Source organism: Eriocheir sinensis, chromosome 2 (assembly GCF_024679095.1).
Source record: "Eriocheir sinensis breed Jianghai 21 chromosome 2, ASM2467909v1, whole genome shotgun sequence".
Taxonomy (NCBI): Eukaryota; Metazoa; Arthropoda; class Malacostraca; order Decapoda; family Varunidae; genus Eriocheir; species Eriocheir sinensis.
Window position 1 is genome coordinate 25,678,010 of NC_066510.1, and position 23,467 is coordinate 25,701,476.

General features: G+C 40.0%; 2 protein-coding genes across 2 annotated transcripts; one reads left to right on the forward strand and one right to left on the reverse strand.

Moving 5' to 3' along the window:
• Positions 1-622: 622 nt before the first annotated feature.
• Positions 623-6,356, reverse strand: LOC127001707 (propionyl-CoA carboxylase beta chain, mitochondrial-like). The gene is made up of 10 exons (XM_050866779.1): positions 6,137-6,356; positions 4,525-4,638; positions 4,019-4,144; positions 3,611-3,757; positions 3,087-3,394; positions 2,596-2,801; positions 2,254-2,462; positions 1,828-1,905; positions 1,382-1,502; positions 623-928 (listed from the first exon to the last, which is right to left on the reverse strand). Exons 1-10 carry the CDS (start codon positions 6,332-6,334, stop codon positions 807-809), a joined length of 1,629 nt encoding a protein of 542 aa, XP_050722736.1. The 5' UTR covers positions 6,335-6,356; the 3' UTR covers positions 623-806.
• A 1,292-nt stretch (positions 6,357-7,648) lies between these two features.
• LOC127001723 (cullin-3-B-like) lies at positions 7,649-23,127 on the forward strand. The gene is made up of 14 exons (XM_050866835.1): positions 7,649-8,001; positions 12,213-12,410; positions 12,950-13,135; positions 13,666-13,869; positions 14,084-14,263; positions 14,429-14,623; positions 14,810-14,986; positions 15,100-15,378; positions 15,641-15,819; positions 15,939-16,299; positions 17,315-17,484; positions 20,633-20,771; positions 20,924-21,051; positions 21,231-23,127. Exons 1-14 carry the CDS (start codon positions 7,939-7,941, stop codon positions 21,253-21,255), a joined length of 2,484 nt encoding a protein of 827 aa, XP_050722792.1. The 5' UTR covers positions 7,649-7,938; the 3' UTR covers positions 21,256-23,127.
• The last annotated feature ends 340 nt before the right edge of the window (positions 23,128-23,467 follow it).

Consider the following 23,467-nt stretch of genomic DNA (forward strand, 5'->3'; position numbering starts at 1 on the left):
ACTTTGCATTTGTTCAAAAATATTAAGTGACAGTATCAACTTGGTTCAATGTACTTGCCACCTTTGAGGACCCTGTAGAACTGTGGGACACCTTCAAATGTGAGTTTCTCCAAAATGCATTGCAGAGCACATAAGGTCAAGGAGGTTTGTTAGGAATCTTGCTGTGGATGTCGAGTCATTTTAATGCAAATGTTCTCCAACCTGCTTACTAAGCCCTGAAGAAGCTTTCCTCCAAGCCTGACTCTCAGGAAACTGCTATCCAAACAACAGATGGTTGTCTTGTGTCAGACATGGTTGGGCTGGGGACTCGTTAGGCTGAATACTTGAAACATTTATACAGAGTGGACCCTCTGAGCAGGTAGCTCCAAACTGCTGGGCTGCTAATAGTGGATGCTAATCCACCCATTGATGAAACCCCAACCTGTCTTGATGAAGTCAGAGAAGTTGAGGGGTGGAAAGTTGGACGATGTTCCTCTCATGGTTATGCTACACAAGAAGTTTTTTTGAAACTCATCATAATCCTGTCCATTTTAATCATTTATGTAGTATTAACTAATATATTCACTTCCATTTCTCTGGTATGTTCTGCAACAGGCTGGTAACCCAAGTAAAATAAGTTCCATATATTCTGAACTGTATATTGTGAGACATAATACAATACTAAAAAAAATATTTTATACAGGAAATTATTATTATTAATATTCACCACTTTCCATCAATTATACCAATAATAAATTACATATCACAACAATTGATGAATACGATCACAAATCTACATCATACCACTGAATCTTCAGTTGCATAAATTACAATGGGATGTTGGCATGCTTCTTTGGTGGATTGGTTAGTTTCTTGGTGGCTAGTTTGTCCAGGTCCTGACAAATTCTCCTGCGGGTGGTACGAGGTTCTATGATGTCGTCAACAAATCCTGAAATGAAGCAGCAGCCTCAGCAGGATTCTGATGGATGCATTGTGATATGTTCAGCTAAGAATAAAAAATGCAAGTCTGCATCTCATTTGGCAGCTTCTTGGTGAAATACCAGAGCCAGGTTATGGTGCATGTAATTTAAACTCTGCAGATATGATCCTTTTATTATGAGTTGCTAGTTTCATGTTGCAACAGATAAGTACTGAAATCCAGAGCTGCTAAAGATTACTGGTAAGGAGTTTCATCACTTTGCAGGGGAAAACAGAAAACTAACAAATCCTTACTACTTGACAGCAAGACTCAAGTATTTATTACTTGATCAAAACCCTTCCATTAGCTATGGAATAACATTAATAGCTTGTCTAACTTCAGGACAACACAGCCTGAAATGATACAAACTCTAGTTGAAAAACATATAATTTGTTTGCGTTTAGGAGAATTATTATCCCTTACCTCTCACAGCAGCCGGGAATGGATTCCCAAACTTATCCATGTAGTCCTGTTCAATATGTGCGACATCTTTCTCCCCACGATACAAGATTGAGACAGCCCCCTTGGCTCCCATCACTGCAACCTGTCCATATGATGAAGGTACATTTAGTGTGCACAAACACAGTCGCCTATACAAAAGTGTGAATACAAACATTCACATTTCAAACTACATCAGTAGATATTTGTTGTTTACATGTGGAAAGCTAAAGCTCTACAAGATCAAAACTCAATCTTGCAAACATACAAATGCACAACACCTGTTCAGACTACTAGCATAGTGGCTAGACAATGTGCCTACTTTCCAAAGCACAGTATAAAGTATTGCATTGATGAGGTCAGGATTTCTTGTTATAACGAGTCAACTGTAACCTGTAGTCACTACAAACGAGTTCTGTGATCAATCTCACCTCAGCAGTTGGCCACGTGTAGTTCATATCTCCCCGCAGGTGTTTCGAGGACATAACGTCATAGGCACCACCATAAGCCTGAGAAGCCAAAGTAAGTCAGGAGAGGATCCTTTACATTATTTTAATTGGTCTAATAGACACTGCACCAAAAGCAGTACAAGGTACAGAACTTGAATATGAAAAATCACCTACAACTTATACAATATTAATCCCAGCAATGCAAGATGGGAAGGCCATGAGGGTTGGGAAGAATGGTTCACATATACAAACACAGCTATAAATAATGGTACTGTGAAGAGAAATAACAATAATGTACATACTGAAAAGAGAACACCCCAGGAAAGAAGAAATGACAAATTCCAGTAAAAAATTAAAAGCACAAGATGAGCGGGCATTAATAATATAAAACAGAAGACTGGTACTTACTTTACGAGTAATCACTGTTATTTTGGGAACAGTTGCTTCAGCAAATGCAAACAATAACTTGGCTCCATGTCGAATGATGCCGCCATACTCCTGAGCTGTGCCTGGGAGAAAGCCTGGCACATCCACAAACGTCACCAAGGGAATGTTGAAGGCATCGCAGAACCGTACAAATCTTGCCCCCTTCACTGATGAATTGATGTCCAGACACCCTATGGAATGAATTTTTTAGTAATACAAAATATATCTCAGAAATAATAAGTGTTAAAAACAGGGTATGTGAGTCAGTGTCCTTCAAAGCAGTAGGCACATGGCCAGTCTCAATATGACCCTGTGATGACTTACCTGCAGCTGCCTTTGGTTGGTTGCCCACAATGCCCACTGTGCGTCCATTCATCCGGGCAAACCCAATAATAATGTTTTTGGCATAGTTCGGCATGATCTCAAAAAAGTCCCCTTCATCCACAATACTCTGCACAACATCCAGCATATTGTACGCTGCTGTGGTCTCAAGAGGAATGACAGTGTCCAGCCCTGGCACATCACGGTCCCTGTATCCCACAGCAAACCACTAAATCAGCATTGGAAACAATACAAAAAGTGTATCCTGATAAAAGTTAAGCTTCATGGCAGTAACAAGAGTCCAAATAGAATATTGCCATGTGTCTTCCATATGTAAGGATTCCACCTAATTCAAAGTAAGATATCTGAAAATCATAAATTTACAACAGTGACTTGCTGATTTCTTTGCAAGTTTATATAACAATACAGTGGTTATAGAACCTGTAAATTCCACTTATAAGGAATTAAGAGCACAAGATCAATATGGAACTCACCAAGGATCATCACACTTCCTGATGGGTGATGGATCCTGGTTGCTCTGTGGCAGGTAGTTCATGAAGGTTCTGAGGTTCAACAGTGCATGGATATCATTGTGGAAAGCCTTGTGGGCAACACCAGACAGTGTGGTGTGTGTGCGGGCACCTCCCAGCTCCTCCTGTGTTACATCCTCATTGGTTACTGCCTTCACCACATCTGGTCCTGTGATGAATAAGTATGAGCTGTCCTCTACCATGAAAGTGAAGTCTGTCAGAGCTGGCGAGTAAACAGCACCACCAGCACATGGCCCCATGATGAGGGAGATCTGTATAAGTTAAGAAGAAAGATATGTAACCTAGATACATCCTCAGAGAAGCTGGAAGTTGAAAATATTTTGTACATTAAAACATGTCTGATTACACTTATCAAACAAGTTTAAGTTGCTCCATTTAATGAGTTCAAACCATTAGCAGAACCTATTCATGCATGAGGCAGCACAGATATGTGAAAGTTGAGGTTACATTGAACTTAGTGAGGTTACCTGTGGGATGACACCTGAAGACAAGACATTACGCTGAAAGATGTCAGCATAACCAGCAAGTGACTCAACTCCCTCCTGAATCCTTGCTCCACCAGAGTCATTCAGGCCAATCACTGGGGCACCAACAAGCATTGCCTGGTCCATGATCTAAAAAAATAACACTTTTAAAATACTGGTACATTTTTATATAATTTGACATTGTTTAAGCATGTATGTTAAAGAGCTTGCAACTGGTGCTTCTTATAGAACTAATTAGCAATTATCACCAAAAGTTGATAAAAAATGAAAATCAATAATGTGTATATATGATACTAATGGAATGGAAGCTCCTGAAATCATGAATGTTGCTGCCAGTACAATTGGCCAAGGACTGGGCCTTAACAAAGACAAATTATGCTATGAACTCACCTTGCATATCTTTTTAGCATGGATTGATGACAATGAACCTCCAAATACTGTAAAATCTTGACTAAATACGTACACCAATCGGCCGTGGATAAATCCATGGCCTGTCACCACGGAGTCACCTGAAAACTGTGTAAGTCATTATTTAGCTTGTCCAAGAGAGCAACTTTACTTAACAACCTATGTGATGAATACAGACAGGGACTTAAATACTAGGAACGGTTGCTTTGATGAACTGAGTGTATAATCAATGATTATGCAATTAAAATATTTTTAATGTGGAGATGTGTTCTTTGACAAGGTCAGAAGACTAAAACAACTTTTCCAAATTCTAAATAAAAAAATATGATAAAAGCATTGACATTAAGAAAACACATCACTGGAAAAAAATTTATTAACATTTTAAACCATGCTACATTGTTGGTAAAATGATTGAGTCTAAGCATCAGAAACATTATACTTTAGAGTGATGGAGTAATATACAATATTTATTAAAGTTAAAGACTTGCCTTCTGATTCTGCATGCCAAAGTCTGAGCAGGTGTGCTCAGCAAAGGCATCAAACTCTACAAAGCTTCCTGGATCACACAGTAGTGCCACCCTTTCTCGGGCAGTCAACTTGCCCTAGAAAAGAAAAAAATTTTTTTTAACAAGGTTATCATTTGAGCACCAACAAGTTTCTATAATATGCAAAAGTAAATGGAATGAGCAAGGAGAGGGGAAACCAAAGTTGTAGTTGGCAGTTGTAGTAACTGAGGAATGCAGAAAATTTTGAGAGCCTGAAAGTTCATAGCTTTGGTAATGAGTTATGGACAAGAATGAATGAATCAGGAGGATAGAGAAGGAAGATGGAGCAATATGTGCAGTACATGGAAGCATGAAAAAATCCAAAGAATGTAAACTTAAAAACTCTTCCTAACACAGTGCTGGGTGTAAGGCCGAGGAATGAATGAGATGAAGTAAAACAGAAAATATGTAGCAAAACAAGCTGCATTGGATAGCTTTCAAACTGATTGCTATTTTCACAGTGATTCATTATTAATCAATTCAGTTACATTGTTGGCTTAAAGACTTTTCTTACTTTTTGCTCATTCATACTATAGTTATAGGGCAAGGAATTATAACCGTTAAATATATGAAGATGGAAATGGTAGTGTGAGGTGGGGGAGGAAAACTACACATTTTCCAAATCATCATTACACAAAATGGTAAATTTTCAGATTAGGACCAAACTCACACTGGTGGATGACTATTTCTTTCTGGTAGTTTTCGGTGTGCTATGAAATACTCTGCTAACTGTTTCTGTTGCAAATCATTAAATCACAAAAAAAAAAAATTTCAAGGCATGTTGAACACCCGCCGCCACAGCCACAAAATAACTCGCAAAGAGGTTTAATTTGGACACCCATGGGTAATCGAGGGTTTTGGGTTGGGGAGCGTATTTAAACTACCGTACTCCAACCGAACTTTACATAAACTCCAAACCAGGGAGGGCTACGCCCCCCCAGGACACCCCGCCCCCATGTATATGCAACTTATTTCTGCGAGGAGGTATTTCTCGCAACACCGGCTGGGCCGCCGCCAGAGGAGGCACTTTCATGAATATCATCCTCATTATCATTTGATATATTATGTATATATTATTATATATTATCATGACATGGTGTGAAGATTTCTCTTATTGAAGCATCTAGCAACCCTACAGTTCCTCCTACCACCACCACCATGGCCGGCGCGACTGACGTAAATATTTACGACAAAGTTTTTTATATCACAATGAGTGATTTGCAACGGCAAAGCACTACGGTAACATGTTGTATGGACCCTAAACCCTTCATAGAGCACTAAGGCATTCGTGGCTGTGAGTTGGGTCTTAATCTGAAATAATACCCACAAAATACTAAACCAATGTATATATTTAATGTACTATATGATTACTTTTACGTACACTTGACAACTGCCGGCAAACTGAAAGTGTAAGTGATAGTGAAATACTGGAGGCCTCGATCGCCTAACACGGGCAAGACTTACCTTTACACACGTCATCTGGCTAAATGGTGCGAAAAACATAACAAAAAGAAAGAAAACAGGGGAGTGCCGGGTGTGTTGCAGGCCGTCCTACCTTCCTGTGCTGGGCCTCAATCCTCTTCTGCCCTCCGCCGAGCATAGCCTCATTGTGCTTCTTCTTGATGGTGTTCCGGACCTTGACGGTGTGGGCGATGGAGCAGTGGCGCAGGAGGGGCGTGGTAGTGCCCCTGAAAGCGGGAAGGCCGACATTTTTCAGCAGCCCGGCAGCTGACCGTCCCAGGTAGCACGCCATGTTTACCTGTGACGTCACGGCCAGGTGCCAGGGACTACTATCGTACACCTAAATTAGAAGTGTCGTATTTTCACCTTATTGAATTATAATACCTATACACGCGGTACGAAGATGTCAGTATAGTTATTTCATGGCTATTTTCACAGTTTTTACATTCAAACTTATTCCTATGGTTTTCCGGAAGTTTTGAAGGTTAGTAGAAGACATTTATATGACAGCACAAGAACACTTCGCAAGATAAAAGACAACCTATGGGTATATTGATGTGACCAATCTTTAACTGGGACTTGTTTGTTTTAGTCTTGTCAATAATTTTTTGTATATCTTACGAAAGTTATGGTTTATTGTACCAAGAGTCTATTTATCGTATGTGTGTAATAATTGTCGTATATCTGTTCACGCTGAGCTCAGCTGCTGTGTATCCTTCCGCACAACAATTAATTCACGGCCTTACATTTTTGTATTGTTTTTGTTGTATTATCATGATGTGGATGGGTATTTATGAATGAATAAATGATTGTCAAGAAGTAAATATCCTGAAAGAGGTGTTGAGCGCTGCAATCCGAGAATGTACGTTCCATGTAATGCTCGTTAACTACTTTTCATTTATGAGTACTCGATCGTCTATCTGTCAGTATTATTAGTTTAGTATCGTTTATCTTACAAGGATACATAGACTATCAAAACGCTCTCCTTGTTCATGCAAAACCCGTCAGATTCCAGATTTTTTTTCACAATAAGTATTTAAAGTTTATACAAAAATCCATCTTAAGTTCAGGTTGTTTCCACACCATACATTTCCACACACTAATTAATAAAAGTTTAGAATAGATTTTTTAAGCCTTGAAGGGGAAGCTCATATATGTGGCTTCTTCATCTTGTTTTTTATATAGACCTCTAACGCTTTGTGTCTGTTAATAGGCCTGTTCATGATGATCTTCCTTCATTTATGTACTGTTTAATATCCTTTCATATCCTTCCGTTTAATATTTCCGGGACTAAAGCCTTGAAGGGAGAGCTCATATGTGGAGGAGGCTCATGTATGGCTTACTCTTATATGGACCTCTGTCGCTTTGTATCTATTATGAGGCCTTTCCATGCTGATCTTCCTTCCTCTGTGCCGTTTAATCCCGTTCCTTTTTATAATATGCCTTGAAGGGAGAGCTCATATGTGGAGGAGGCTCATGTGTGGCTTACTCTTATATGTACCTCTGACGCTTTGTATCTATTATGAGGCATTTCCATACTGATCTCCCTTCCTCTGTACCGTTTAATCCCGTTCCTTTTCATAATATTTCCGGGACTAGTTTTGTGGGCGCCGTGAGCAGTGTGTCAACAATGATGGCCGACCCTTCTCCGCCACACTAGACGCACCTCTCCTTTAATTAACCCGCCACCACGTCCCCAGCAGCCATGACCTCACGCCTGCACTGACATCTTGCTCTCCCACAATAACCTTGATGGCTCTGAGCAGCGTCGCCTTAGTGGTCACTGAAGGGATAATGATAATAATGTTTTGGTGAGCCCTCCTTCGAGAATTTTTCCCTAGTTTTTTCGAGGCTTGCGTGTGTTTTGAAGTGTTTCCGAGCCGCCCCGAGACTACTATGAGTTCCATCAAGTCAGGCAACAAGAAGGATCATCAGAAAATGCGGATCCGCGCTTTTCCGGTAAGTTGTGGGAATGGTGTGACTGGCGGGGCTGGGGAGGCCTAAGCAACACCCCTTTTCCCTTAGGCCTATATGTAGAATCAGTCTTTTGTGTCTTGTTCCTCATTTCCACTAGCCTAATTATTATACTCCAGATGAAGGGTGAGGGTTGGGTGTGGGTGAGAGGTGTCCCGTCATGGCCAGGAGTTGTCACGGAGGAGGTCAAGGCCGGCCGAGGCGCCCCCTGACCCGCCTGCCACGACCCCGGCCACCTGTGCCTGCCGGGGGGCGTGCAGGGCCGGGGCAGGGGGGTGACAGCTAGGGCATTTTCTCGGCCTGACAGACTAATGGGAATGTTGACTCACAGGCTCACCTGATTAAAAATATCACTGTCATGATGAAGTAAAGCAAAATTAGAGGGTTGCCTTGCAGACATGAGTCATCCATTTCAGATAGTATTTATTTCCTGGTACTTTGAGGCTTCTTCATGAGGAAACAACATTACTTCTCTTACTTGTCAGAAGTTCTTGAAAGTCCACTGCCTCCACATTTTTCTTCTTTCTTTTTGGATTTACATATGATCTACATAGATCCTGTTGCCTGTCTCCATATATCCTGTTGCCCGTCTCCATATTCATCTGTGTTTTGTGTTTGTCATATTTGTTTTTGAATGATGTTGTGGATGTAGCATTTACTACGTGTTCTGGTAGTGAGTTCCGTGTATTTACAACACTGTGCGTGAAAGTGTGTTGTGTTTGCATTTTGTTGCATCTCTGTTTGTATATTTGTTTGGAGTGGCCACTTCATGTTGTGTTTGTGGTTTGGAAAAGTGTGTGTTTGTCAATGTTTTCCATGCCACTCATTATTTTGAAGACTTCGGTCATGTCCCCTCTCTCTCTCCTATCCTCCAGCTTGGGAATGTTAAGTCTTCCCAGCAGCTGGTCAATAATACAGTTTGGCACTGTGCCCCGTGGGCTTGGGCTGTGTGGAATAGGAGTCTCGTCTGGTATAGTTTTTAGAAATTTGTCGAGCTTCCTTTTGAATGCATCTATAGTACATTTTCTGTCTCAAATTTCTCTTGGCAAGCAGTTGAAATTAATTCATCCAGAATCATCTCCAACACACTCCAGTACTTGACACTAGGGTAAAGATTGGCTTTAGGAAGGAGCCGATAGCTCGTCACCTACTTAACCAACTGCTCTTCTGTTGTCGTATAATTTACGTATTCTACTAAACTTTAAACCTCCCAGAAAACCTTGGGAAAGATTATAGAGAGCAGGACAACTAAATATAGCAGTTCAATGTGTATGATAACCCACACAGCCGCGGGTGATAGAGTAGTCCATAGCATCGCATGGCAACCAAAACCCACGTCTCACAACAGCTAAAATCCGATAGGCATTTACTTATAGAGGGGCCTCACCCCTCTCGACTTTCCTTAGAGGCACTAAAAAAAAAAGTGAATATACACGAACCTCCAGACGGGGGGCTTTGCCGCCCTCAACTCCCATGTTTACACACTTTGTCACATTGGGCTGCTCAGCCTCCCATGGGTTTGCCCACAACTCTCATGGCTTTTCTCACACTTGGTTTGATCTTTACACCCTTTCCTATGGTTTCTGGTATTTTTGAAGGTTAATAGAAGACATGCTTGACAATAGAAGAGTCAGTGCTTCGTGAGGTAGAAAGTGAGTGTTTGGCTTAATCTTCATCTTAATATAACCAACCAAATAACAGACACTTCTTTTCTGATAGAGTTTAACATGCCACATTTTGGTTATAGTTTTGTGTTTCAAATTATTTGGTTCTGGGATATAAACAAGTAATTATGTAGCATTGGGTACTATATTAGCTACTGTAGGTTACTGATTTAGTGTATTAGCATAAAAAAAATAATACGGTAGTGTGTTACGATCTATCAGAAAAAGTATCTGCCACGCACTCCACCTGGTTGACTACCTTTGGTTTCAACAGCCAGATTTGATGACAAGATTTTGCTTACAGGCAGCCCAGAACTGCTGGCATGACAACTCATAAAAAAAATAGAACAATAACGGAGAAACAACCTAGTGCAATGGGCTGAGATGTGTGCCAAATGTAGCTACTTGTTAAATCAATATATACAAGCTAAGCTGAGTCAGTGAATATAGGCAAATAATGACTCATCAAGAGACTGGAAGGATGGAACAGTGTTGCCACTGACTTCACTGTCAGGCAGTGTTCCATTATAGATGAAATATCTATGTCTCCATTGTGTTGATGAGTGAGGCATGGCTAGCTTAAACATGTGACCTTTGGTGGTGGTGACTGTGGGGAGAGAAAGTGTCTTGACAGACAACTTAATGGAAAATACATAAGTTTGTAGCACTTAATGAAATCAGCTCTGAAAATCCTGCCGCCTGAGTGACTGGTGTAATTCTGGAGATTTACTGTACTTTCAGTGAATTTGTGAATTTATCCTTGATATTACTGTGGTGACTTAGGCTGGGGTTGCTAGAGCAACTTACAAATATTGCAGCATAGATTACACTGGCCAGCAACAAATTTCTCGTCTAATTTTTTTTAGCTGATTTAGGACAATTTTGATATGCTGAATCCAAATATCACATTGGTTTTGCTCAATCAGGTCAACTTTTTTAAATTTATCGCCACATGATTTTTTTTTTATTTATTTATTTTTTATTTTTTTTATTTATTTATTTATTTTTTACAAATCTGCCAATTTTTGACTAACCGGTATTTTTTGTATTTTGTTGGGACAACAGTCTGGGTTGACCAAGTACCCGTGCTTTCCGTGCATGTGGGATAGTAGGGACAAAGCTCAGCATTACACGAAGAAGGACTGGCCTGTACGGGAGGAATTGGTGCCCTGCAGAGCAAGGAACGTCATAAACAACCCTCTGGTGAACAGAGACAGGATACTCTTCCCACCGCTGCACATCAAGCTCGGCTTGATCAAACAGTTCACCAAAGCTCTGGACAGGGATGGTGGCTGCTTCACTTACTTGTGCCACGCTTTTCCAGGATTGACCATGGAAAAGTTGAAAGCTGGCATCTTTGACGGTCCTCAACTCCTTCAGCTCATCAGAGATCCAGAGTTTGAAAACTCAATGAACGAAGTGGAACTGGAAGCATGGAAGACTTTTGTTCTTGTCGTGAAGAACTCTTTTGGCAACAAGAAGGCCAGGAACTACGCAGAACTTGTCACCAATAAGCTGACTGCTTTCAGAAACCTCGGATGCAACATGAGCATCAAAATGCATTACGTACTTGTTCTCACATATGAATCGGTTTCCTCACTTTCCTGAGAATCTGGGATCCATGAGCGATGAGCAGGGGGAGAGATTCCATCAGGACATGAAAGAGATGGAGACCAGGTATCAGGGACGCTGGGATGCAGTCATGATTTCTGATTACTGTTGGATTCTGAGGAGAGACATCCCTACCGCTGAGCATTCTATGAATTCGAAGAAATGCCATGCCCTGAATTTTGAACAATGATGACCTAATATCCAATTTACATGTACTTACCTTTATCAGTGTCTACTATTCAATGTACACATCAATTTTTGTAACATTTAATTAATGAATTGTGTTAGAAAATGATTTTTTTATCTTAAAAACCCATTTCGGATGAGAAATATTATCAGAAAACATCCGAAAATGTCACATAAATGTAATCGATTTAGTTATATGTCTGAAGTTGACCTCTCAACTGCTAAATAATATCCCAGAAGCTTCATTTTGCAAGGCAGTGTTGAATTTAGATACCGTGTAATTATTTTACATATTCATTATTTTAGTACTCCACAAATATGTCCACCTCCTTCCAGGGGATGAAACTATATTATCTGATAATTTTTTATGTGCCATTTATTAAGTTATTTGCTTTTCTATAGTTAACTTGGTTTAGGGTGGACTTCATTATGTATGTTATGGAGTGAGGATATTTTATTTGGTTTAATTTGATTGCCATTGATGATGGGGTTGGGCTACTTTATTTGTGTTCGGTTACATTATTCTGTGTGATATCATAACTATCCCTAAGTACTGAAATTCAATCACTTTCTCCATCCTCTTCTTTCCCTAACGAGATCTTACATTCTTGTGTTCTCTGCCCTAACTCAGTATGGCTTTGCAAAATCACTAGTCTGGTGTTTTGCTCTTTCAGTTACTATTTCTTCACTCTTGCCAGCACTTACTTATCATTTAATTTGTGACCTGTCCACCAGATGACCATGGATGAGCGGTATGTGGAGAACATCTGGCAACTGCTCAAAAATGCAATCCAGGAAATTCAAAAGAAAAACAACAGCGGGCTCAGCTTCGAGGAGCTGTACCGCAATGCATACACAATGGTCCTCCACAAACATGGGGAGAGACTATACTCAGGCCTGAGGGATGTCGTCACCCAACACTTGGAGAACAAGGTAAATGGCGCCCACCCCTGCTGCATCATTCTAAGGGGAGGATATGCAAAAATGACACTGCATTGTTTTTGTAAGGCTTTAGATCACTGGCACCTTGTAAAGTTGAATAGATAGAGATGTACATGTTCTGCTGCTCCCTGTCATCCACTGGTTAGAATGTGTTCCTGATGCTTGAAAACTTCCGTCACAGAAGGTGGTTCGGTAAATCACAAATCATTACTTTCGTAAATAAACCTTCATTCTTCGTCACGTTCCAGATTTTTGGCTGAATAAAATTTTCATCGTGTTGCACATTTTGTTATAGTTACCTTTGTCATTATAGATGTGAGTGTTTTAAAATATGCCTTATACTCCTGCCTGTGTCATAGCTGATTGAGATTTTTTTTCGTTATTATTTTTATTTCCCCAAAGGTAGGAAAAATAACCTAGGCATCATCTTTATGAAAATGATGAAATATTTGTCAAATCTTTAGTGTAACTGACATTTGTTAATTAAGTGATGTTTATGATACTTCTTAACAAATATTTTGCCATGACAGGTTCGAGCTGACGTACTGGCCTCACTACAGAACAACTTCCTCCAGACTCTAAATCATGCCTGGAATGACCACCAGACCTCCATGGTGATGATCAGAGACATCCTCATGTACATGGACCGTGTCTATGTGCAGCAGAACAATGTGGATAATGTCTACAATCTAGGTTTAATAATATTTAGGGACCAGGTGAGATAGTTTTCTTTTGATTATATTTAATGATTTTTTAGACAATCCTGGCATGTAGAATAGTAAAAAAGCTTCACTTCTTGACTTAACTTGATTTATTTAATATGATTTATTTTGTATGTTGACTTGTTTCTGGCATTGTAAACATATTATTCATTCTATTAGCTTATTATACAAAAAACAGTACTCAGTTTTAAAGGGTTCAGAATCATACTTTATGGCATATGTATTACACTTGGAAAGCATGCCTTTTTTACACTTTTAACAGAGCATAGTCAGTTGGTTCTTCACGTGTCAAGATGTCCTCAACTGTCGGAAAGTGTAGAGATGGTTAACCTTTTTTGGTAGTGGGGAGTTAGGCCAGTATGTTGAAAGGATTCTTCATTTGAGGTTGAGATCTTACTTGTTTAGGTTTGAACAGTGACTAGGCCTCAATCTGTTGGTGCTTTGTCAACAGGGATGAGAAACGAGGCAACATTTAACAGTGACTCCACATCAATATTTTATACAGGTTTTGCATTCCACTGTAGGTTGTGCGATATGGTTGCATACGAGACCACCTTCGGGAGACGCTCCTAGACATGGTGATGCGGGAGCGTCGGGGGGAGGTGGTTGACAGACTAGCAATCAAGAATGCTGCCCAAATGCTGATAGTGTTAGGCATTGAGTCCCGAGCTGTATACGAGGAAGATTTTGAACGGCCCTTCCTCGCACAGTCTGCAGAGTTTTATAGGGTAAGTTTACTTTTGTTGCAAAGCCTGTACCCTCAATATTATAGTAATACATTCATGACCAAAACTTGGCAAGGACCCACCTTTACCACTTCCCCTTGTGGGCCAGTAAGAGTTTGTCTACTCTTGGATGGCATTAAATAGAAGTAGTTTTCTCTTCTTGTTGAGATGTTCAGTACTTCCAATAGTTTTTGTAATGGTAAATTGAATTTTGCAGATGGAGAGTCAGAAGTTCCTGGCAGAAAACAGTGCATCAGTTTATATCAAAAGAGTTGAAGCGAGGATATCTGAGGAAGCAGAGAGAGCAAAGCACTACCTGGATGAGTCCACTGAAAGGCGAATTGTTGAAGTAGTTGAAGAGGAATTAATTAAAAAACATATGAAAACCATTGTTGAGGTAAGATACCATCCATGTATTCCCCTTGGTACTGTTTGAAATTTGTAACCCATTCCATGTATTTCACTGGTTCCCATGTATACAAATGATTCAGTTGTTTTGTCCCTATAAAGCTTCATTGCGAAAAGCTGTTTGGGAAGCTAATGTATCATTTTCACTGTACAGATGGAGAATTCTGGAGTAGTACACATGCTCAAGAACAACAAGACTGAAGACCTAGCCTGTATGTATAAACTCATGTCTCGAGTATTAGATGGCTTAAAGGCAGTAGCGGAATGTGTCTCCCAGCACCTAAGAGAACAAGGTAAAGCCTTAGTAGCAGAAGAAGAGGGAGGTAAAAATGCCATTACATTTGTACAGGTAAGCCAAAATTTAGTTGATGTACATAAACATTTGTGATTGTTTAAAAAACATTGTGCATGTTGACTTAATGATAGTTGTCCCTGATTAGTAATGTTAGTATTTTGCAGAGTTAATTCTATAATAGGTGGACAGTTTTGAGAAAGATTTTTTCATTTTGTTAATATTCCTAAAAAATCTTTTCAGAATTTGTTGGATTTGAAAGACAGGTTTGATCATTTTCTTCACAACTCTTTCAACAATGACAAGATTTTCAAGCAAATGATTGCTGCTGACTTTGAATACTTCCTCAACCTAAACAACAAGTCCCCAGAGTATCTGTCATTATTTATTGATGACAAGCTGAAGAAAGGAGTCAAAGGAGTAAGTTTTGTGTTTTCAAATACATTTTGTGACATACCCAACATTTAGGTGAAGAAAGATTCTAACTTTTTCTCTCTTGAAATGCGATGTTATTGAGGTTTTCTCTTCCACAGATGACAGAGGCAGAGATTGAGGTGGTTTTGGACAAGACGATGGTACTTTTCCGGTTCTTGCAAGAAAAAGATGTGTTTGAGCGTTACTACAAACAGCATCTTGCCAAACGACTCCTTTTACAGAAGTCAGTTTCTGAAGACTCGGAAAAAACTATGATCTCCAAGTTAAAAACAGAGTGTGGCTGCCAGTTCACCTCCAAGCTTGAGGGAATGTTCAAGGACGTCACAATATCAAACACCATTAATGAGGAATTCAAGCAACGAGTCAACAGTGCAGGGGTAGGCATGGTTGTGTTTGAAAAGTTTGACTCTTACTCAGGATAACTAAGACAGCACAGAAAATTGCTAGCAGAGGGCTATTCCTCTTAAAGAAGTGTGCTGGGCCAGTTGCAGAGTTGGCATTGATTAAAAAAATTGGCCATTGCTCAAGACCACATTCATTTTTTTCTTTCTATTTAAATTTTAGTTCAGAAAATTACTGCTACTCAGGCACCTCTTGTCATCTATGCCATTTCACATGCATTTTCTCTTCTATCAACAGACTAATCTGTGTGGGGTTGACATCTATGTGAGAGTGTTGACAACTGGGTATTGGCCGACGCAGTCAGCAAACCTGAAGGCTAATGTTCCCCTGGCCCCTCGGAGTGCCTTTGAGGCTTTCAGGAGATTCTACCTCAACAAGCACAGCGGCAGACAACTTACCCTTCAGCCTCAATTGGGGTTAGGCCCTTCACTTGCATAGATTAGGATCAGGTTGCAATGATTTATATTCAAATTCAGCAAGTCATACCTTCATTGAGAGTTTTACTTACTTGTTTATTTTTTCCACCATTTTTCAGATCTGCAGACCTGAATGCAGTATTTCATGGTTCAAGAAAAGAAGAGAGTGCCTGTGCCTCCCCCAGTGTGGTTTCTGGCTCCGTGGCTTCTGTAGCTGCTGTAGCCTCTGGGGAAGCTGTCAGTAGTGTGGCTGGCATTTCCTCCTCTACTATTGGGAGTGCTGTCCCCAACAATGGCTTAATGCCCTCCCCAAGTCTGTCAGGGGCCCATACCCCTACCAGTGCTGTGGCATCACCATCAGGGTCAGCAGTGATGGGCTCAGGCAAGCCCTCAGGACCCAAGAAACACATCATTCAAGTGTCCACCTACCAAATGGTTATTCTCATGCTCTTCAACACCAGGGATAAACTAACTTATGAGGTTCGTAGGTGCTGAATTGTATTTACTATTGCATAATTTATGTTTTGTGTTTCATGTTACAATGTACATGAAAACTTGCCATTTTCATCACATGGCAAATTCTTCTTACTATTTGCTCCTCTCAGTTAGACTCATGGCTGAAAATGAGAGGTGCAGAGTAGTCTTTGGTGGCTGACATTTTTGCAGATGATAATGTCATTGACAGAAAGTGAGACATTTTTGCAGATGATAGTGTCATTGACAGAAAGTGAGACATTTTTGCAGATGATAGTGTCATTGACAGAAAGTGAGAGGATGCTGCAGAAGATTGTGGATGAATTTAATAGGGTGTGTAAAAGGAGAAAGTTGAAAGTAAATGTAGAGAAGAGAAGATGGAAGAGGTAAATGAGATAGTACTTTGGAGCAGTTCTACGTAAGCATGGAAGTGGATTGAGAAATAAGGGAAAGAGCAGTAAAGGGTAGACAGGATGAAGAGTGTTAGCAAAAGAAGAATACCTTTCCAAGGGCCTTGAAGCAGCAAAGTTTCTTCACGTACCTTTAAGCTATCATTTTCAGTGCAAAGATCAGGTTCATGTATGCTATCCCTTTCCTAAATTTCCATTGCTCCTTAATTTTTACACCTATTATTGGGTATCCACTCATATATATATATATATATATATATATATATATATATATATATATATATATATATATATATATATATATATATATATATATATATATATATATTATTTATTTATTTATTTATATATATATTACTGATTGCTACTTATATTACTTAATGCCTGCAAATCACACGAATAGAGGCTAGTCACATGACCTCGTGGTTTCATAAAGGAGTAATGTAGTCATAAATAATAGCCCCAGTTGTTGGAGCTGAAGCAGCTTTGATGAGAAATCAGTGAAAAATGAGATCATTAAATAGGGATAATGGTTGCCTGGAGTGTTATGTGTGAACATAGAGACTTTGTATTAACTTCAGATTATATTATAGCCACATCTTTATCTTCAGGAAATACAGAATGAGACGGACATCCCTGATCGTGATCTTGTTCGAGCTCTTCAGTCCTTGGCATTAGGGAAGCCGGCCCAGCGAGTGTTGCTCAAGACTCCAAAGACTAAAGAGATGGAGTCCTCACATGAGTTTACTGTCAATGATTCATTCACATCTAAGTTGTACAGGTAAGTGCAGGTATTATTATAAGGAAGATAAATAAAATATTGACTTCTATGATAGACTGAAAAGGGTCTTTAATTGAGTGTGGTACCCTTAACACAAGCAGCCTACCCTCCTAATCTGGAGGATCTGTTTGTTTATCAATTTTGTCTTTGTCACATACAATGTAATAGTCACGAAGGCTTCATTCCCTGAATTTCTTGTAAGATGTTGTTATAGTTAGGTATAGAGTCAGGCAGTGATAGGACACCATAACTTAACTGATCCCTTTGAGACAGAGAAGAGAAGTGGTATTAGTATATTATTTAGCATATAGTTAACCCGTACAGCGTCAGATACGTACGTCGTACGTATTTAATGTATTATTTTTTCCTGTCACTGGAGTGTGTCGAGGGTGTTTTCTGTGGTGGTGCCCTAGTAGACTGAACCTTTGGGAATTCTGACCACCCAATATATTTAATTTATTGCCATAACTGGCAAGCCTGGCAGCCATTATTCTGGGTACATTTTTTTATTTTATTTGTGTGGGTGTTGGCAGTGGTTTTGGAAATCGTGATGTGGAAATTAAAGTGGTTGGTGGCTGAAAAGTGGTTTGACAGTGTTGTGGGTGAGGTATAGTGGGTTTACCGAGGTCCAGAACCGGCAGTTTTGTACCAGCATTTTTGGTAAGGAGGGGGCCACGTATAAACTGTAATTGCGTGAGCAAACTCTTATGGGCGACTGTACATTGAGTTCAACTATCAAAAAGCTCAAAATAAGTTACTCCCTAACAATATACAGTATCGAGTTTCGCGATTACTCCCAAATTCTTACCATCCTGACTTTCGCGCATTATCACCCCGAGTTTCACGCCACTTTCACATGTACAGGTCATGTCTACTTACCATCGGCGTCACTCACGCTACCTTAAAAGGTAGTATCACACCGGACGTTTTCCTCCAAACATTGTGGCTATGGCAAGAGAGAGAGAGAGAGAGACTTATTAACACGTTAACCGCGTTTAAACTTCCCGCCGCCTCCTCCCTGTCGCGTTTGGTTCAACTCGGCACAGCCTCTATACCATGCGAGCCCCCGACTCGAGGAGGTGTGTAGCTTCACTCTGGTTATGAGCCCCTCTCATGAAAGGTGAGAGAGAGAGGATGAAAACAAGGAGAAAGAAGGGTGTGGGGAGAGAGGGTCAGAAAGGAGAGTCAGATCAGGGCTTAACATTACCTGACCCAGGTTAGGTCATGTCCTGCCTTGTCACACACACACAGAAGGGGAATGAGAATGGTGTGGGAGGGAGGGGCAGAAAGGAGAGTCAGATCAGGGCTTTGGTCATGATATGACCTGACTCTCCCTTCTGCCCTTCCTTACCCCCGCCCTTCTCATTTCCCTTTCTGTGTGTGTGTGTCATGACTGTCATTATGACATGACCTGACTCTCCCTTCTGCCCCCTCCCCCCCCACCACCCTTCTAATTTCCCCTTATGTGTGTGATGCACACCCAGAAAAATTGCCGGTTGCCCAAGCTGCCGCCAATGCGGTGAGAAGAAAAAGCCCCAGTGTGACACCAGGTTACGGACAACTGACAACTCGCTCCCGGATGGGTGTACAGGTGTTGCCACTAGCCACAATGGTTAGAGGAAAATGGCCAGTGTGACACCACCTTAACCCGGTAGCAGCGACAGGCCAAATTTGTGGCTTTACCGTGTAGCAGCGACGGGCCAAATTTGTGCCATGATATAAACCCCCCAAAATAGATGATACATAATCTGATCACAAATGCTTTGATATGTATTATGAAATGGTTTGTGTGAGGGGTGATTTTTTCTCATTTTTCTCGCTTAGAGGGACCATTAAGAAACATGATCCCTGCTGCTACTGGGTTAATTAAGGCAGTGAGGCTGCTGATTGGGTTAGCGCCAGCAATGATGTCATCGGACTCCCAGCAAATCACAAGCGTGTTTTCAGACCTCAGCCAATCGTAAGGCTTCATCTGTGGCTTTATAACGATCCGTTCTCTCTTCCTGTTTTCTTCCTTTTTCCAAGGTATATATTTTGAGATAACAAGGGAGTAAAGGAGAAAAAGAAGTGAGCTCTGGGGGGGCACCATGAGCCACTTATAATGGCACCACTTTAAGCAGTTGCCTGTGCCATGATGGACTCGGGGCTGACCATCAGGCCCAGATGGCTAGTCTACCGTCGCTATAGGCCACATGTAAAAAAACAAATAAATAAATAAATAAATAAATAAAAAAAATCTACACAGGTCAGAACAAATAAGCACTTTTTCAGTGTTTTCAATACCTCGAGTTTAGCGCTATACCTTCGGAACGAAGCAAGCGTGAAACTCGAGAGGGTACTGTATAATAAGTCTGTTCTAAATATGTCGAGAGAAAACAATTTACTCTGATACACACCTACAATCCAAGAAAATCTACGGCAATATACACGACTATTTCGCTTCCCAAATCGACAGAAGTGTTCAAGTGCTGTACTTAGTGCAGTAGTACCGCATCACAAAAAAGTATCACACTACCACAAAATTTCTGAAAATACCGCGCTACCGCGGACTGCACTAAAAAATCCTGCGGTACTTTTAAAACTATCGAAGACGACATTTTCAGTTATTGTTCAAAATTCAATATTAAATAGACAGACTAAACTACTACACTGCGAGTCTTCTTTAACCCGCACGGTGCCAGCCATTTCAGCCCCGGACCCGTCTGTGGTGCCGGTTGATTTTTCATTGTACTATTTTAAGCATGTTTCCTTTGTTTGGATACCCAGGATAGGCACTGAAGTATTTTTTATTTTGACTACCGCTACTGCAGTAACGCACACCACGTACCGCACTGGGAAAGAAAAAAATGTGACCGTACTACCGCAACTGCACTACTCCGGAAAAAGTACCGCACTACCGCAACACTGATTTTTCAGTACCGCGCCCACCTCTGCAGATCAACAAAAAATGGCCCAAAACACCGACGTTATACTAAAAGACGTTACATTTCTTCATTTTTCATGGTTTTAAGCTGTTTTATGCAAAAAAATAATATCGATTTTTCCTCCAACGCTGGGTGGGGAGGAAATTAAAAAATACCAAAATGCTGTACGGGTTAATAAAGGTTGTCATTCCTTTATAGAATTACTAATTATTGTATCTTTTCAGAGTGAAAATCCAGGCTGTGGCAGCTAAGGGAGAAAGTGAACCAGAGAGGAAAGAGACTAGAAGTAAAGTTGATGAAGACCGCAAACATGAAATTGAAGCAGCTATTGTCCGCATAATGAAGGCCCGCAGGCGAATGACTGTGAGTCTTTGTTATTATTGATACTTTACTGTGTTCTGTGAGTGATAATTGTGTCTTTCATCATCATCATCATATCATGTATTTTGTATGCTACTTGAAATGCTTATAGATTCGTCTACTTTTCTAATTTCACTTATTATAATTTATCATAGCATAACAACCTGGTAGCCGAGGTTACAGACCAACTCAAGTCCCGCTTCCTACCGTCCCCAATACTTATCAAGAAGAGAATTGAAAGCCTCATTGAGCGAGAGTATTTGGCACGCACACCAGAAGACAGGTAAGTTGGATGATATATTTTGCTTATATGTTAAATTAAGCTCCATGAATAACAACTATGAAAATATAAATCAACTTACTCCTCTGTACCTTGTTGTCTGCTCACCAGACCATGTTTTGTGTTAGGTTTGGTTGCACAAAAATATCAGTGTGTTGACTAGTGCTGTTTTCTTGTTTCAGAAAAATTTACTCCTATGTGGCGTGAAGAGTATGTTACATACTGAAGCATAGCCAAGGCTGTGAAACCTTCCTTTTGTTAGAGATATGGTCGTGCAGCTGTGGAGGGTGAGGGGAAAGGATTACATGAGCCCTAAGGATCACCTAGTCCATCTCTGCTCTCCTCAATCTCGTGCTCTCTCTGCAGATGCTCACTTCACCCTCAGTATAACATGCCAGGAATGGCAGATGTACGGCCACATCTAACCCTTGCCATGAGCACCGAGAGTCAACTTAAAAGTAAGAGGTTCTCGGGGTCACCACAGACACCCTGCGGCAGGTTACTGTTAGCTGCTTTTCATAGCTGTTGTTGCCAGATACTTCTGAACTACTGAAGGTGTTTGGGCCAAGGGATGGTGGTATTCAGTAGTCACCATGAGTATGGAAACATCCCCATTTTTATTTAAAATACCTAATGATATGGTGAAATTGTATCTAAAAGTCATTAGTCTGAATGAAGTCAACCAAGAATTGCAATGGGAAAATAATGATAAAAGTCGTGTAAACTGATGACCTGCTTCTCTGCTTGGTTCCAGTGCAGTCAAACTTTCAGTGTGTGGTCAATGCTGAGCTATTACAAGTTTGTGAAAGATCCAATTGTTTAATTTTTATTATTTTTAACCTACCTTCTGTATGAGTTTATTTTTAAGATCTGGATGGAGACAGGTTTCTTTCTTCATTTCTTCCTTGCAGGCAAAGGTACTAATTCATAGGTGGTAGCACAGCAATGCACTTGTGATAGCCGATCCTTTTTAGTGTAATCCTCATTTACACAATTATGACTAAAAAATAGGTTGTCATAACAGAAAGAAATAGCATTCCAGTGTAGAGGGTTATTGTCAACAAGTTAGGAGGTTAGTCTACATTAAATCATCATATTACAGAGATGTTATCAGCCATTTCAATTGGGCCCAAGTGTATGGGTGTCCAGTAATTGAATCCTCACAGTATTGAATGGGTTTTCATATATTAATGTAAGATAATGTATGTACATGGGACAAGGGGCTCAAAACCTTTATATATAAAATTATTTAACACTGACTTTTTTTGTCTTTGCTCAAGACAGTTCATTCACTACTAAAGAACAGTGGTTGTAGTAATGCTTGAAATTTAATTTTCTTCATCTTTCAGATGTTTCTTTTTCATAACTGATGGTAGCAGGAGTGATGAAAAGCCTGCAGGTATGAGAGTTATTGCATACCAACTTAATCAGAAGCATTCATACCTCATTATAAGAATATTTGAATGATTTAGATTTCCACCGATATATAGTATATATAAAAGACACAATACAATTGGAATCAGGATTTTTGTTCCTTATTGATTGGAAATTAATAAGGTAACAATTATTAACTGTGTGGCCCAGACTGCATGTCTAGTTTTTTTTATGGAACACTGGTCCATTTGGCATCCTTTTAAATATAATAAATTGAAGCTTAGTGCTTCCCAGGATCACAGGCAAATGACTTAATTTTTTATGAACTTTTCTTAATGCAATTTTACTGGAAAATACACTTCTAATTTTATATTGCTACTGCAACTATTACTAATACCAATGATAATAACAATGAGGTAATTCAGACTAGCCCTTAGCAATGTTGTAACCTTCCACTCCATGTTTGGAAGAGGAGTAGTGTGCAAAGGAAGGCCAAGGGAATGAGACGGGTTAGGTAAATCCGACTGCCTGCCATTTCAAATTATTTACAATACTCTTTTCTTGAACACATTCTGTGGACCGTTTTTCATCAATCTTTGTTATCTAGTCTCTCTTCCAAGATTACTCTGTACATTTTCAACCAAGTAAAATTCAAGTTTTTAAGAGAGTTATGTATTTATTCCATTAAATGAATGTCTAAGAGGCTTTCCTGTTTCACATTCCTTACAGATTGATACCAATTTCATTTGGATATCAAGTAATGGTGGACTGTTCTTTATTTGAGCGAAGGCTGTAGGAACCCTCCCATCTCAGTCCAAACAACTATATTATTAAAGTTGTATATAACACCAAGCCTCCCATATAGGGCAATTAGTCTACTAAGAATCAGAAATAACAAGAACACTACCAGACACTCGCCCATCTGCTACCAGGATATGTGATGGAAAGATTTGGATTTCATCACAAGCATAGACATATTGTACTTTATAATGCATTGTCTTTTCCATAAGTCAAAAACCTCTGGACTTTGGTATTGGCTGAAATT